This window comes from Phasianus colchicus, chromosome 1 (assembly GCF_987193195.1).
Source record: "Phasianus colchicus chromosome 1, bPhaCol1.hap1.1, whole genome shotgun sequence".
Taxonomy (NCBI): Eukaryota; Metazoa; Chordata; class Aves; order Galliformes; family Phasianidae; genus Phasianus; species Phasianus colchicus.
In genome coordinates this window covers 168590572-168607505 of record NC_143436.1, presented here as the reverse complement: position 1 = coordinate 168607505, position 16934 = coordinate 168590572, and the positions used below count along the sequence as shown (strand labels likewise).

At 47.5% G+C, this 16934-nt stretch overlaps 1 protein-coding gene across 5 annotated transcripts in view; it reads left to right on the top strand.

Annotated features, from left to right (window-relative positions):
* Positions 1-16934, top strand: part of TSC22D1 (TSC22 domain family member 1) — a 119504-nt gene that overhangs the window by 70931 nt on the left and 31639 nt on the right. For 2 of the 5 annotated variants that reach the window (XM_031615658.2, XM_031615657.2), the window contains 2 exons: positions 7521-7572; positions 8152-9531. The exons of 2 other annotated variants lie outside the window; for them this stretch is intronic. In XM_031615658.2, the coding sequence (XP_031471518.2) occupies positions 7521-7572; positions 8152-8409 (310 nt within the window). In that variant the 3' untranslated portion in view covers positions 8410-9531. Of the gene's footprint in view, positions 1-7157; positions 7391-7520; positions 7573-8151; positions 9532-16934 lie in introns of those variants that run through there. One more of the 5 variants, XM_031615659.2, reaches the window with a different exon arrangement.

Sequence of the window (16934 nt, the reverse complement as noted above, 5' to 3'; positions counted from 1 at the left end):
GTTTTTGGATGAAGGGAATGCTGAGTGCAGGAGCCAACTCCTGGGTTTGCTAAGGTGTTGGCTTGATTAAAATACATTAAAAACAAACAAACAAACCTGAAGGCAGGATCAAAAACTTCAGACTGTCTGTGCTTTTATATTTCAATTGCTGTTGTCTGGACTTGAGGATCTTCAGTTTGTTTAAAGCGTACCTCAGTGAAGGGCATTCAGGCTTTGTGGTGATAGGCCCTGTCACATACAGTGCATAGAAATCCCACTTCTGGGCTGGTCCTTCCTGCTGTTTTTAGAAGGAAGGCTTTAATTCATCGTTAGACAGATACTAAGTGGATGACCTCTAATATGTAAATATAAACCCAAAGATCTGACAGCCTCTTAAACTTCTCTCTTTAAAGGGAATTGTTCCCTCTGCCTGAACCAGATCTCAGTCCTTCCCAGGATTGTTTCAGGCGCACTGACATCTTTCCGTCCGTCGGTGTTAAGTCAGTTCCCTCAACTCCAATCTCTGATTCATTTCAGTGATTCTTCTTCAGTGGCTTGTTTCAGAATGCTGAGCTCTGCAGAAACAGAGCTGAGAAACAGGTTCTGGCAAATGAACTGAAGGCAGGAGCCTACTCATCTGCACCAGTGCTGCCCTGTGACTCAAACATTCACTTACAAATATTTTTGTTTGTAACTTGTCGTGCCTGCTTGTACTCAACATACTGATTGATGATCCCTTTGCCCGCCCAGAGCCTCCAGCGTTGGGCAGCAGTTGAGAAGAGACAGAGGAATTCCCCTGCTCTGCACCTTGCAGGGCACGAGTGGTGCATGAGATTGAGGAAATGGACCCGGGAGCTGTTTTGGACTCTCATGCATGACTAAGAGGGTTGCTCATCTCACCCTTCTGATGCTGGAGTTGGTTTTGTTTTCATGGGGTTTTTGTTTGGAGGATTGTTTTTTCAGCCAGAAAGATTCAAGGTGTCATCTCAGTGACTGGTTTCTGGAGGATTATGTAACTGCTTCAGGCCTGGTGCCATATAGGAAGGAGTTCAGACCTTGTTTTGTGCAAAAGGCTCTTCAAATAGCTTACAAAGTATATTTTAAGGTAGGTATCTACCAGAAAAGTGTCATCAGCAGTGTTGAGGGAATGGAATGGACTGCTCCATAAGCAGGACACCATTCATAAACTCAGCCAGCTCTGTGCAAGGACGATTACCCAGGTGTTGAATGTGCATGAAATAATATGCTGTAATCTTTCCTTCGCAAGTTGTGTATTAAAAGATTATCTTCTGCTGTTTGCAGAATGTCTGGCTCAAGGGTGGCTAAATGTCAGTGCTCAGGGTGCTTCCACAGGTCTCCTTCCAGTCTGTAAACTGAGAGCTTTGTAGGAAATCCCTCTGTTCCTCTGGTGTAGCTGTAGAGTACTGGGGGATGCTGAGCCCCCAGCTGAAGGAGAGTGAGGTCTGTGGGCTCTACAGGCTTTGTTCTGTAGGTGACATGGACCTGTGCCAGCTTCTTGCACTCTTTGCCCTGGAAGGGGCTACAGGGACACATTCAAAATATGCTGAGCTTGCACATCTGTGTTCTGGCTCCTCTTTGATTCACATGGGACAGAACTGCAGGAAAGAAATGCTGCGATAGAGTGAGCAGCCCCAGGGTGAAGTCAGGTTGGATCAAAAAACTTATTTGTCTTCAGTTCATAGTCTTCAGGTCTTGCAGGTCTTTTGCATTCTTCTAAATCATTATTGCTTCACAATTTCTTCCTTGAGCACGGAAGACTGAAATGGATGTACTCTGAAATTTCTTGCAGTTGCGAGTCAGTGGCACTTGTGCTTCTAAGCCCCTGAAGGTGTGCCCGGAGCACTTTCCCTGTGCTGGCTGTAGCTGTGCACCCTGATTCTAAGCACTCAGTTCTTCTTGTCCTCATTCCCACAGGAAGGGAAAACAAAAGCATGGGCTGGGCAGGAAAGAGGCATCGTTCAGCAGATGCCTGATTTCAGTGATTGATGAGGGTAGCAAGTCTTCAGGGTGGTATTTCTTGCATGTTTGTGGAAATTCCCTCCTGCTTCCTGAATGGGTGGAGGTACCTGGTTTTTGGTTCCTATAAATGAAAGTTTCCATTCAGGTTGAACATACTAGAGACTGAAATTGTGGAAGGGCTTCTCTCCAGATGTCCTACACTATCAGTGCATCTGCTGAGGGGAAAAAAAGCAGCATTGAATTCACCTTCTCTTCCATACATGATTTCTGAAGATAAGTCTGTCAACGTGCAAATTGCAGGAAGAACTGTAATCATCTCTATAACTAACTTTGGTCTCCAGAAGATATTGTAAGACATCACTGTGTGAAATACAAGGCTTGGTTTCAAGCACTGAGTTGAAGTGTTACCATCAAAGGAAAAACAATGTTCCATGAGAAGTATATACCAGCTGTTAGGCCAAATAACTTCTTCATGAGTGTGACTGAATTATTATTATCCAATATAGCTTCAGGGGGCATAATTAGAAAAAAAGGACAGGAAGTGGAAGAAAGAGGAAGGAAAGGATTAGTGGTATAAAAAAAAAAAGTGTAAGGGACACAGGCTTTACAGGGCTTAGGGACAGTGGAGGTGGAAGGAATAAGGTCTGTGCCCCCCCCTCCACTCAGCACCAGCAAATGCTCCCACAGGTGTGACTTGGCTGTGGCCGGGTGACTTTTCAGCAGTCTGAAGGGGAATGAGCAGTAAGAGTTAAAAACAAACAGACAAACACAATACAGTGGCCCTTCTCAGTCTCAGGTGAAATAGGCTGTTTGGTTTTCAAGGTGGTGATGAAATCACAGTGTGCTGTGCCAGCTGGGGTCAGGGGATGTCACACAGTCCTGGAGACCTGGCCATTCCCCAGTCAGCCCTTGCTGGCTGTTAGGCATGGAGAACTGGGGCTTTCCAAGCACTCCTCGTGTCACTGCCAAACCACTTGCTATAGTAGTGAAACATAAAATTGTGACACTTTCTTATTTTTCCATGTATGCTGCTTTACAGCACAAAATATTTTTCTTCTCTGCCGTTGTGAGGATTGCAGCAGCAAGGTGTGAGGTTGTATGCAGCTTTTTTGATGATGGGAGAAAACAGTTCCTAGATATGTAAACTTGTAAAGTGCTAGTGTGGTGGATGTCTTTCTGCTGCAGTCTCTGGTCAAGAGCAGGACCAAGGAAGGCTTCTAATTAAAGCAAGTATTTTACACTTTGTCATTTTAAGCTTGGATTACAGAGTTAGTGAAGCCTGTGATTCTCAGACTGTGTGTTCCTGCAGACGTGTGCTTCCTGAAAGATAGGTAGTGAGTAGCAATTGGCTCCAGTTTCAGGATTTGGATTATGATAAACCTTGCTTGATTCTGAGACATTGAAATAGAACCCACTGGATGTATGTGGGACCTTATCCCAGTTGTGCTGCTAGTAAGTTATCTGTGGGTGAGCTCATGAAATGTCCCAGGTCCTCTCCCAGCACCAGAGTTGCTGTAAGATGGATCTTATTTTCTTGCAGAGTGCTCTCAGAACAGTAGGAGTGGGTTCTTTGTCTATATCCAAGTATAATACAAACCTTATCTTTTATTTTGCCAACGTTAAAATGAATAGATTCATTATAATTCTCTCATTAAAACAACTGGGTTTGACTTTGCAATTAGTTCCCTGTAAAGAAGAAAGATGATATCCTCAGAGGAGCCCAGTGAGCACCACTCCTTGTTCATCTTTTGATCTTCTATGGCTTTCTCCTTGCCTCTGAATGCACCCCGCTGCCTCCCATGCGGTGTGCGCAGCAGGATGCCTCTGTGTGTGTACTGCAATCAGAGATGCTGCCGGGTTATTTCCAGAATCCCAGTGGGGCATATGTATTCTTTCCTCTGAATATTTATTTAGCTTTGCTTGCACATCTGGCAACAACAAAACAAACAAAGCACACACAGAGTACATCACTTTGCTAGCAGAAGATCCTGCATAGCTTTCCCTTTTTTGGGTTTTTCTTAGGTGTAAAACCAGCTTCCTCAGAAACCAAGTTATAGATGCAAATATATCTTTATCACCTTGTGGGAGAAAAAACAGTTGGAAAAATGGAAGAACTTCTTGGTACTCGGCGCTGTTCTTTTTAGAGAGATGGACAGAGCAATCTGCAGAAGTCAAACCAGAAGATAAAGTACCTGTTGGCCATTGGAGCTGAGCAATAAGTTCTCCTTGGCTTGATGTCATTAAAGAAGAATCATAGCTGCAAGTTGGAGGCTGGAAGAGGAAGCTGGCTGAGATTCTGTGTTCTTAATTTAGACTCTGAATGTTTTTGCTTTTTTTTCATGGCCCTTAGTGTTTAAAAAAAAAAGAATTCTGACTTAGTGAGGGGAAAACCTCTCTGTGCAGCTTCTTCACTCTTTTATCCTCACTGAGATGGGGAAAACGTCATGGCCTATTGAGATAAATAACCCTTGATTTTAACTGCAGTCAGTGTACTCCAAGTTGTTACTTCGAGCAGTTTCCCAGAGTTTAATACTGTGGGGGTTGCTGCTAACACAAAGCTTTGAATCGTTGAATATTACGGCAGAATACTGCTTTGTCATTTACTGTCCTGTGGAATCCAATTAATGTGGTCTTCTCTTGAGTAATTAACCAACTTTTTATTTAACCTTGTGAGTTTTTCTGTTGTTTTAGTTGAAAGCTGCAGTCTGCAGGATGTCAGCCTGTGTCTGTATGGCGTAAGATGAAGGTGTGCTGTGGTGGGATTGCTTGTGTGATTCCTGGTGTGGTTTCCACAGCATAATCTGAAGATGAGGTGTAGTTGGAGTTCAGGAGACGCTTGCCTGGGATGTTCAGAGGTGGCATCTGAAGGAAGCATCCATTGATGAGGTACTTGCAAGGTAAAGCACTTTGTAACGAGCACCCAGGGTGTGCCAAAGCAGAGCTGTGTAGAGACAAAGTAGTTCTGTGCTGCACCTCATTATATGCTTACAATGAAAAGCACTTCACAAGGAGTGCTTAGCGTGATTAAATTGAGACGAGAGGAAATAACTTAATGGGAGCAACAGGGCTAAAACACTGCAAGTGGTGAAGTTTGCTAAGAAAAAATCTTTGGCTGTGGCATACGTTTCAATGTGAGCAGTTAGTTTCTTTCTGAATACCATAGCGTGCCTATGAGCTCCTTGCTGAGTGCTCTGCTGAGCACACATCTGTCAGTGCCTGCCCTGGGATGTGCATCAGGGCGGCCTGGCTGTGCATGGGAGAGGAGCTCTGCTGAAGGAGCAGGGGCAGCCCATCTCCCTTGTGGGAGTCTGTGTCTAAAATGCTGCCTTGTGTCCCTGACTGAGGCGTTGGAGATGGTGAGAAGGTTTTGGGTGACACCACGGTCACGTCCCTGCCTCTCTTCTGGGGCTGTGGGGTAGCAAGCGAGTCCAAATGGCAGCCTCGTATTGCAGTGTGTGCTGATATCATGGTGGGATGGCAGGAGGGGAGGCAAATTGATGAAGAGGTAAGGAGAAAGAGAGTTTGGGGCAGCCTTTGGAGGGGTTAGGGAAAAGTTCTGCCCCAGAGGGCAGTGGGCATGGAACAGGCTGCATAGGGCAGTGGGCACAGCCCCGATTGCCGTAGTTCAAGGAGTGTTTGGATAACGCTCTCAGACATGGGGTTTCAGTTTTGAGTGATCCCATGTGCAGCCAGGAGTTGGGCTTATTGGTCCTTGTGGGTCCTTGTGGGTCCCAAATTGGGATATTCTTTGATTCTCTGAGTGCTGTCTCGCTCCTCCTCCCCACCAGATGTTTGGGATGGAGGCAGCACATGTCGTGTTTGCTGTTCCCTGGCTGATTTGGGAGCTTGCTGCTTTCCCAGCCATAAAGGGACACTTGAGGCTGCCTTTTCTATGGGGTGGGACAAGCAGAACATGGGTGTGGGTACACAGTCCTGCTTGCGCAGCTGACAGCTTTGTTGAATCACAGCTCAGGCTTGTAGGCAGCTAAAAATAAAGGAAGGAATTTGCTGAAAGCTCACTGAAGTTAATGGAATATGGTTAATGCCTTTAAGTGGGGATGGGACTGAGGATCGTATCTCTCTCGTTCGTGAGGATTTATTAATATAGATTAGAAGGGGGCAGCGTTGTTTGTTGTTAATTTAGCCCGAGGATGATGTCATTTTGCTGTCATTATTAAATGGCATCATTCCACTTATTTCATAACGATCAATCATTGTGGCAGTAGCAGCAATCATCCTAGAATGCAGCCACTGCTCTATTTTTACATGTGCCAATGAAAGCTCATGCAAATGCCTGCTGATGTCCTGCAGCAGGACAGTGATAATTCACTTATCATTTGTGCCAACCCCAGAGCAGCAGTCGCTGCAGATGCCGGTGTGGGCAGTAATCTGGGGTGGATGATGCAGATACGCAAGTGCTATATTTGGCCTTAAGGTGATTATTGGGTGCCTTCAGCTTCCTGCTGAGAGCAGCACCTGCGATATGCACGGGACCAGAGGTCTTGCCCAAGTTCGCTGTAAACACCCGAATTGGTTTTTTTCTTTGGCCTGAGTAATCGATGCTTGGTGTGATGCGGAAGGCCGTAGGAGCAGTCAGTGCGTGTGTAAAGCGGAGCAGGCGGGCAGCGCGGGCGCTATGCGGGCGTGCAGCAGCCCCGCACGCGTGCCCGTGCAGCCGCGGGCCGATAGGTGGCGCTGTCGGCGCGGGAAGGAGCCCGGCCACCACCGCACGGGCCGGGCCGCCGGGCGGGCTTCCCCGCGCCTCCTTACTGTTGGTTATTCGGTATTTCTCTAATGATTACTCGTAATACTTCGCTTGTTATTTTTCTTAATCCCTTCCATTCTCGCTGGTGGGAGAATGGAAGGGATTAAGGGCTCCTCTCGCGCACGGGAGCCGCGCTCCTCTTCCCGATGCTTCCGACGTGGGCACGGCCCCCGCTCCCCCCCGTCCGCATCTCCAACCTCCCCACGCGTGCGGGGCCGTCCCGCGTGGGCGCCGCGGGGCGCTGCCGGCCGGAGCGGGGGGCGGAGGGGGGGGGGGGCGCTCTGCCGATGGGCGGGGCGACAGGCTAATGAGATGCGCGGGGGGGCGGGCCCCTGCGGCGGCTCAGCCAATAGGCGGCGGCGGCCCCGCATAAATTATAAGGGGGGCCGGGATGGCCAGGTTTTGTGCGGCGCGGCGGAGCGCTGACCCCGGAGCTCGCCCAGCGCAGCCCCGCCGCCGGCCGCCCCGCGCAGCCCCGCCGCCGCCGCCCCGCCCCGCGCGTGTGCCCGGGGAGCAGGGCAGCGCTCCCGGCCGCGGTCGCATGAATGCCCAATGTTGTAGACCGGTGGCAATGGATCTAGGAGTTTATCAACTGAGGCATTTCTCTATTTCTTTCCTCTCGTCCCTGCTGGGCACCGACAGCTCCTCCCTGAGGCTCGACAGTAGGTAAATACGCGCCGCGGGCGGGCGGGTGCCTTTGTCCGCGGGGCCGCAGCATCCCGCAGCCCGCGCCCGGATCCGCGTCCCCGCGCCGCCGCTAACGCGCCCCGTGCGCTTCTCTCTGTGTCTCCCGCAGCTCCTCCGGTGCGAGCGTGGTAGCCATCGACAACAAGATCGAGCAGGCCATGGTACGTACCGCCGGGGGTCGCGGGGTGTGGGGAGCGGTGCCTTCACTTACTGTGGGTATTTGTTGGTTTTTTTGTTTTTTTTTTTTTTAATTCCCGATTTTTACTTTATTTTCATTCTTTTTTACTATGATTATTTTTCGGTGCTTTCACGGCTGTTATTTTTTGAACTCGCCCCGCAGCATCGCGCATCCCCCCGCCCCAACGCGGAGCGGAGCGGAGCGCCCCGGCCCGGCCGCCCTTTGTTGGCGGAGCGCAGCCCGGAGCCGTTCTCACGGGAGCCTCCGCCGACTGTTGCTAGGCAAACTCCGAGCCTTTAACTCCCGGCTATAAATAACTCGGCCGCTCATTGGCCGCTCCGCGCTCTGACGTCACTTGCGGCCGCGCACGGCCGGCGGGAGGGAGGGAAATGCGGCAACCTGCGCCCAGAACTGGCTGCAGCCGGTGCGCGGGGGGCGGGGCTCGGGGCGGGGCTGCGGGGGGGGCGGGGGCGGGGCCTGCGCGTCCCCCCGAGGCGCACGTGTGCGGCGGGACCCGCGCCCCCGGGCCGCCCCCTGACGCCCTGCCCGCCCGTTCCCGCAGGACCTGGTGAAGAGCCACCTGATGTACGCCGTGCGGGAGGAGGTGGAGGTCCTGAAGGAGCAGATCAAGGAGCTGATAGAGAAGAACTCGCAGCTGGAACAGGAGAACACGCTGCTCAAAACGCTCGCGAGCCCGGAGCAGCTCGCTCAGTTCCAGGCGCAGCTGCAGACTGGTTCCCCGCCGTCCTCCGGCCAGGCGCAGGGCACGGCGCAGCAGCCCGCCCAGCCGGCCTCACAGGGCTCGGGGCCCTCGGCGTAGCCATGGGTGGCACCGCCACCCCACCGGCCTCTGGACTGCCTGCAGAAGGGCTGGTGGCGTGCGGCCCATCCCCGGCACCTTGCAGGACTCCGCACCGCGCATCGCCGCGAGGGGCTCCCCGCACTCATCTGCCTCCCTCCTGCCTCCCTCCCCTCTGGTTTGAAGGAGGCTCCGTTCTTAGGTTGATCGAGTGAAACGAACTTCTTCCAGACAATTAGCACGAGGACGCTGGGACGCGAGCAGCTTCTGCAGGTGGCTGAGAAACGAAGCTGCATGCCTGAATTTTTTTTGTTTGTTTGTTTGTTTTTAAATCTGCTCATCCAGTGACGCGACCCATACAAGTGCTTTTCCAGCTCGGAAACGTGAAGAAATAGACTGGAGTGAAAAACAAAAGTGATGGCTCAACCCCCATAGTGCACCTGAGTTCCGAGTGAGGACCGGTGCATTAGGACCTCAGAGGAAGAGGGAGAAAGGTAAACTCAGTGTTTAACACTTAACTGTCACCTGAAACCTTAAGTGCAAATATTTGCACCGTTTTCTGAAGCAGTGGACAGGTGCATAAAGCTGTATTATATATAGAAGGCAGGTAGGTGACGTATAGCTGGGTCATAGGAGAATTACAATGAAGGTTATTTGCCTACTGTATATTTGTGTATTTAGTGTAATTACTTTGTAAAATAGCAAACTGTAACTATTTAGGTTGTACAGATTGAGGTTTAGTTGTTTCATTGGCTGATCTGAAGAAGTTTGGGAAGTTTTTTTTTTTTTTATGCTACTTAAATAAGAATGCACCTACGCAACTGTTCAGAATTTGGCAGATTTATGCTGTTTGTGTAACTTCTGAAGTTCCCTGACTGCTGATTATCTTGAAGTAAATCTTTGTTCATTGTAGTTTGGTTCAAGACAGGAAAAACCACTCCAAAAATTACCAAGCCCCGCTAGCAAAGAATTTAAAAAAAAAAAAAGGAAAAAAAATATTGATTTCCCAGTATGAATTTTTGCATATGATCTGTATAGTAGTATGCATATGTTTTTGTGCATGTTCTCTAAACAGTTGTAACACGTCAATGTATTTAACTGTTGCACTTGTCAACTTTCAATAAAGCATACAATGTTGATAAATCACTGTTTGCATATTGTAATAATGTTAATTGCAGTCATTTTAACATGTTGCAATTGGGCTTGGCATGAGCAGACCAGGAAGCAGTGCTGAAATGCCAGGAGCCTTGAGTGCTTTCCTCAAGCTGTGAGCAGAAGAGCGCAAGCAGCACCCATGCTGGCAGCCACCCTGCAGCTCAGCATGGCCAGTGTGGGGGCATCACATCTACAGCATGATGAGACCGGGCTGAAGCTTGTGGATGTTCAAGGATACCTCACTTCCACACCTGCAGCTCACACCTTGATTCTTATATTGTTGTTTGTGAGCTGAAATTGTGTAAACTTGACGCACGGTGTGATATCTACATTTTCGGGTTGAGGAGGAGGACTTCAGCTCTGCATGAAGATAAGAGAGTTTTCCTCCATTTTGGGGAAAAAAAAAAAAGCTGCTTTCCTCTTCAGTAGTCATGATTATAATATGGCCAGATTTAAACCTACAAGTGAAAGACTGCGGATATGGCATGGCTGTAGCCTGCAGCTGGGATAGTGGAGGGGTTTGCACTTTTACAGTGGGTCCTATTCAGTGGTGTTAAGGATACAAATCCCAGGTATTTGCAGGATTCATCTCTGATGAAATTAAATATAAAGTGATCGTTCCTTGATGGAGGCACTTGAAAGCATCCAACTTCTAGGATGGTGCTGGAATTTGACTTCAAATGTAAAGGTTAATTATAAAGTTGTTAGAGAGTTTTCTACACGATAGCGTATAGAAGTATAAAAAGATGCATTTCTTGGGAATGTCCTGTTTTTGAGAGTAAGTAGGTGTAGCAGAGGAAATGAGAAGGCAGTGGGTTCAAAGTCAGGATAGACCATCTTTTTTTTCTGTGACTTAAAGCTAAATTCTTGTGCTGGGTTCAGGTCATGCAGAAGTTCACGCGCTGCTTTGCTGTGCTGCTGCACGAGTTGTCATGTTACCCTTCCTGGGATCAGCATATCAAAGCAACTGCATGAGCATGTCCCTGTGGGAATGTGAGCTTTAATTCGTAGTTTGCATTCTCAAGGTTTCAGTATGTAATTTAAAAGATTCTTAATGAGCAAACAACAGAGGGAAAGGCTAGATGCTTTTTTTTCTGAGGGATTAAGCTAAAATTAGAAATTGATGATAGCCTTTGTGGCAGAACAGCACTTGAATTATCTGAATCTGACAAAAGGAATGCTAATTCTGGTGCTTTGTAAGTGGCTTAATTGTCTCCAGTTGCCTTTATATTCTGAATGTCTCGAGCACTTCCAGGCAGTAATGTTGAGTACATAAGAAGTTGATGTTAATGTGCAGATAGGCCTTTTCACCCGCTTCGCTCACCAAAATTTGCCAACAATGTCTAATGTTCAGAAATGAGATTGAGCTCTGGGTTTATTTCATTTAAAGGACAGCCTGAGCATATTTAGGATTTTTTTTTTTTTTTGTCATCTGTTCTTTAATACAGTGTCTAAAAGCTTGAAGGCTTTATGTTAGATAACACGTCGATAATTTTAGTACGCTGTGCTTCACTGTTGGCAAATCTGGGCATTTGTTCTTTGCAGGATTGTTTTAATTGCTTTAAAACCACGGAGCCAGCTTCTGGAGCTGGTTATTAAATTGCTAAAGTTAGGCAGCAGAACTTTGTGTGGAGATGATGTTAGCAATCACTCTGTCAAAACTGAAGCCTCTCAGTGAAACAGACTCTGTTTGACCAAAATTTCACTTGAGACCAAAACAAAGAGTGGACACTCGTTGTGTTGTAATGCTGCTGAAATGAATTTATTTGATTTTTGCTTTTGTTCTACAACAAATCGTTTTTCAGAGCACTTTAAATCAAGTGGCCTCAATAGCCAAGATCTGGCAAGTAATTCTAAGAGAAGTCCAGATTGTCTGCATTCTGAAGGCTTTGTAAATGCTTCAGAAAGAGAAGTAGGCTCCATTACTGTCTGAAAGCTGTCCGGAGAGCATGGTGACCAAACCTGCCATACTGTAGTAAGCACAGTGCCTTAGAGATGCCTCTCCCTAATTCTTTTGGAAGAAATCAGTGCCTGGAAGGCAGCTTCCTATCCTCCAGCTGGAGAAGAAAACCCAGCGAGTCTATGTGGGAATTACCACCCTTGGTTTCTTTAGCTCCAGCAAATGTATTGAGATTAATACAAACAAGTTTAATTACTATTTATTCTTTGTGGGGTGGAATAGCAGTACTCAGCTTGCTGGCTGCAGGCATGCTTGTTTAGCGTAACATAGTATCTTGAGTAGTAACAACAGTTCACATCTTAGGTGTTGAAATACTTCTTTCTTTTCTCCTTTGGATGATGCTTTTTAACATTCTGGAGAGTTTTCTGCTGGAATGGACCCGAAACAAATTGCAAGTCTGAAGTGTGAGGCTGGAAGTCCACCCAGCTCCAGACCTGCTGGGCAGCATGGCTTCAGGTGTATGGAACTGAGCTGAACAAGAGTGACTGCAGGAGGGAGCTCTGTGGAGGCCTGGAACAAGCTGTGGAGCTGCAAGTGCGTGTTTGAGGAGACCAAAAAACACTTGCCACTGGCCAAACTCTTCTGCTGTGATGAGTAAGCACGAGACTTCCGACTGCATTTACTCTGTACCGAGCTAGGCCAATAAATAGTGTGGCCGAAAATCCCAGGGCAAGGAGTTTCCAGCAGACACTGGCAACTGCCTTCCTGAATCAGGGTCTGGGTTCCAACAGGAGCAAGGCCAAGCTCAACAATGAAGTTAAAAGCCAAACTAAGGAAAAACTAGCTTCCTTACATTGGAAATACATAAAAAAGGGCAGCAGTTCAAAAGGGAAAATGAGCAAATCTGCGAAGGCTTTCCTTGAGACGCAGCTCCAGGTTGTTGTTCCTTGAGATGACCCCAGGAGAGCTGAGTGAGAACAAGAAGCAGTGAGACTTGGCCAAGGGACCCCCAAAACCTGCTTGGGTGCAGCCAGCTGAACATAGGGAAAGCAGTTCTCTGAAACCTTGTTCTTGGGCTGAGCCAGATTTTTAGGTCAGCGTAAAGTTTGATTCTTCAGCTGCCTTGGGTGGCGGTGTTTTTTCAGTGATGTATGTAGTAGTACGTATTGGATGTGGTACAAGTTGTCATGAGATGGACAGAAAAAAAAAAAAGTCACAGTGCTCTAATTCAGTCTTCTAGTTTGGATGGGCTGAGAGCTTTCTCCCTTAGGAGCTCTGAAGGCACCATCAAATCCGAAGGGGCTTCATGAGATCCAGCATGTACGAGCTCAGGACAAATCCATTTGAATCTTCAGAATAACCAATGGCTTTAAACTGGAAGATGGTAGATTTAGAATAGTTATTAGGAAGAAATTCTGTACTGGTGAGACACTGGAACAGGTTACCCAGAGAGGCTGTGAATGCCCCTTCCCTGGAAGCATTCAAGGCCAGGCTGGATGGGGCTTTGAACAACTTGGTCTAGAGGGAGGTGTCCCTGCCTATAGCAGGGGATTGGAACTGGATGATCTTAAAGGTCCCTTCCAGCCCAAACCATTCTATGAGTCTGTAAGGACAGAATAAAAGTGGTCAGCTTTAAAAACAAAGAACAAACCTATCTGACCTTCCAGAAAGACTGCGGATCTGTTGTTGGTCAAGGAGTTTGGGAAGGGGGGGAGAAGAGTTTGTGGATTATTTAAATCACGGTCAGCTGCTTTCTAGCCCTACATATATTTGGGATCTTCAGGAGCTGGAAGCTGGCTATTTGTGCCAAGCTTTTGACTCTCAAGAAGAAAGTCTTGTTTAGACTATCTGCTTGCTTTATGCTCCCTGAGGAGGCCACAGTAAGTGGTCGTTCTTCCTTCCATTAGTTTTATTACCCAGAGCTAGCCTGTTCTGCCTCTCTGTTGCTGCTGCTTTAATCAAAGCCTTGTTCTCAGATAGCCATCAGAAAAGACATCTGCAATTCAATTAGATCTGTGCTTACACTCACAGTCTCTGTGAAGCCAACTGCTGCCGGAGCACCATGCCCTCCACGTTGTGCTCACTGTGGCTGCAGCCTGTGGGGCTCTGCTCTGATGCTCGGCCCCTTCTGCCTCCTCCATGGGCTCATCCTGCTGCTGGGCCTCTGGCCTGCAGGGAAATTATGGTGGCGTGCAGGGGTTTGAGACAAGGATCTCATAGGATACTTTTAGGAGTGCTTCCTCCATACCAGCACTCCTTTCTTCTTATGGACTTCAGCTTGTAAAAGCATATTTCCTGTTGGTGGCTGCCTTGATCTCCTACAGGGTCACCAGACTCAAAAGCTGAGTGTCTGTGAGGAATGACTCTTCAGAAATACTTCCTTGACCTCCTCTGTACGCTGCTGCCCCAGAGATGAAGATGTCCTCCCAGTGGTGTCAGGCTGTCCACACATACGTATCACAGCCTCGTGTAAAAGTGCTCTGAAGGGTGTTATTGAGTGATTTAATGGTCTCATATAAAGTGTTTCTTATTTCTGGTTATAAAGGCTCACAAAATCAGAATTGAAAGGTGTCAGAAGAGAGGTTTGTGTGGGCTTTTGTTTAGAAAAGATACAGTTGTCAAAAACCCCAAACCAGAAGAGAAGAGAAAAGCAAAGGTGAGTAGTGGGAGTGGATTTGGTTTGCAACTTGCTGCAGGCTTTGCCTCCTTCAGTTTTTTTGCTTGATGGAGAGGCAGATGGAATGCTTCCTTGGGAGAAAAAGCAGATGTAGCTCAGACCAACAGAGCTGACCTCACTGCTGATGGATCAGGGTTGCTGCGCTGCCTGGATCTGGGGGCAGAACGGAGATTGCTGTACCTCACCACAGTCATGCCAGGAGATTGGATGTGTCTGCTTTGAATTTGAGGACGCATTTGTCATTTCCTTCAAATAGAATTGTGACATTAATTCTCTTGGCTGCAGTAGACGTTGCTCCATTTAAGACTTCCCACAAAGCACGAGGTCCAACTTGAGAAGAGGACAAGGTGAGTGTGCAGCAGTGAAAATACTCAGCAGCACCTTGGTCAGAAGGCTGCTACCATTCTCCATTTGCCCTTTATAAGGAATTCACTCCAATCTGAACAAAAAAAAGTGCTTTGGGACAGTCTGGATGAGATGAGGAGAGGATGGAAATGTAGATATTCATAGATGGCAGAGGAAAACGTGCCCCAGGCCTTCTTCCTGTCTCCATAAGCTTCACCTTCAAACCTGATTGGGAATGGTGGTGGGTCAGGTTCAGTCATGCTCATAATGAGTGCCAGCCGTCAGTTTAATGGATTGTGTGGAGGACCTGAGCTAGGACAGCCTGTTTTCCGAGAAGGCCATTATCCCTCTACTTCTTAAGGCCCATGAACAAACTCAGGCTTTTCAAGGAATGCCAGGATATGTAGGGAAAGCTGAAGCAGCTCCAGCCTATGATACATGAATAAAACATGGCTGGGGATGTGAAGGCAGATCTAGGGTACAGGGTGACTATAAGAGCCATTGTATGTGACCTGTGTTGGAAAAGTCGTAGCTGAACAGTGTCTTTATTACAGCCCTGAACTGCTACTGGCATTTGGTGTACTTGGTAGCCAGCAAAGTCCCCTTCCTTGGGGAGGCATGGCTGGGGGACAGGGTCCTGAAATGCCACCTGGCTTAATGAGAACAGGTTTCTGGAACTGCTCTGAGCTCTTGGTATTCAGATTGCCTGGGGCAAGTGAGGATGCAGCCTTATCTACTCCAGAATTGGCTTCCAAATCCCTGTGGGATAAAGGGATCTTAACATTCTTATTACATTTTTACTGCCTGGACATGGCCCTGGGCACCCTGCTCTACGTGTCCCTCCTGGAGCAGGGGTTGAGCCACATAGATCCAGAGGGCCCCTGCCAGCTTCAGCTGTGCTGTGAGTTTGTGGCTTTTAATAAATGAAGAGGAACGTCAGTTGGGAAGGGAAGTCTACTATGGGCCTCTATTTGTTTCACAAGGCTGCTAGTGGAGGTCTGGGGATATTTCTGAGACACGTTTCCTGGCTTACTGCTGTATTCTATGTATCTACAACAAGCCTTCCCCTTGCCTGCCGATTGGAAAGCCCCATGGAATACGGAGAGTATTTGAGTAGCCCAGGGAAAGCGACATCTGCATTTTTAATTGGTGTTGGTGCTGCTGTCTTCCATCCTGTTGCTGAAGTTCTGTTTCTGGCATTGGGAACAGAAGCAACAGCACTGGCACTTCCATGATGGAAGTGGAAATTAGCAGGCTGCTGAAGGATGTTGTTTGCAGTAGGGCTGGGTCCTTTCCTTTTTCCCAAAATAAATTTAAGGTAGGCATTTGAATTAATTGGAAGAAATGCAAAATGTAAAACAACAAAAAGCAACAACAAAACAAAACAAAACAGACAACCCACCAAACTGACAAAAGCTAATTCCACCCAAACCAAAATAAACAAAAAACACCCTGCAGAAGGCAAGGACAGTTCTGCCCGTAGTGATTTTTGTTGGCTCTGGTCATGAAAATGTATTTCAGTAGTGGCTGTTCCTATTAATCTGTCCAGTACCACTGATGTTGCTACAGCTGAAGCAATGCTTTCTGCTCTTTTCATCCATAGCACCCTTACCTGCATTATTGGTGAGGGCTGACTTAGCCCATCTATCCCAGCACCTCCAACTGATTGGGATCAGCAGCAGGTTATGGATGAAGGCACAGAGCTGTCCTTGATTCTGAGCATCTTCAAACCTTCTGACAACAGCCAACAATTAAAGGACTACCCCAAATGGACACTGCACCAAGATGTTTAATAATTGCCATTGGGTATATCTTCCAGTCATGCATTAAAGCTCATTTCCACCCTTGTATTTTGGGATATTCTGTGACAAATCCCACAAAACAGTGCAGCCTCAGCCTCCTTGTGTGATAGCCAGTGCCATGCTTGCCTTGTTGTCCCATCCCAGCCTGTCTCTCTGGGCCCCCGCAGGGTATACAAGCTGCTCCTCTTTTGGAACAGGAGAGAACTTTGGGTATTGGCACTCCTTATTGACATTGATTTGCTCTGCTTTTGTGGGCAAGATATCAGATGAGATATTGCTAAATGGGTCACTTTCATTTCTGGTTAAAGTTTTACTTTCTCTTTCTGATGAGAATGTAATCCTGGCAGGCCTGAGAGAAAAGCTCAGCAAAGAAAATGCCCACCCTTTTGAGATGACGCATGTGAACCTCATAGACATCAATTTCCCTTTTCTTTCTAAAAGGACGGAGAAGAAAAACACCCTCACTTTTGATCTAAACTTTCACCAAATGCAATTTCTACCTATACTTACCTCCAAAGTATGCTGCTGAGGCTCTAGGTGATGTCAGTACAGACAGATACATATCAGCTATGATCTGTGTTAGAAGGACACCCAGGGTGTGCCTTTGGTGTTGCTAATTTCTGATGGCCTTATCACAATGCCAGATGCATTTGATGTTCCCATGATA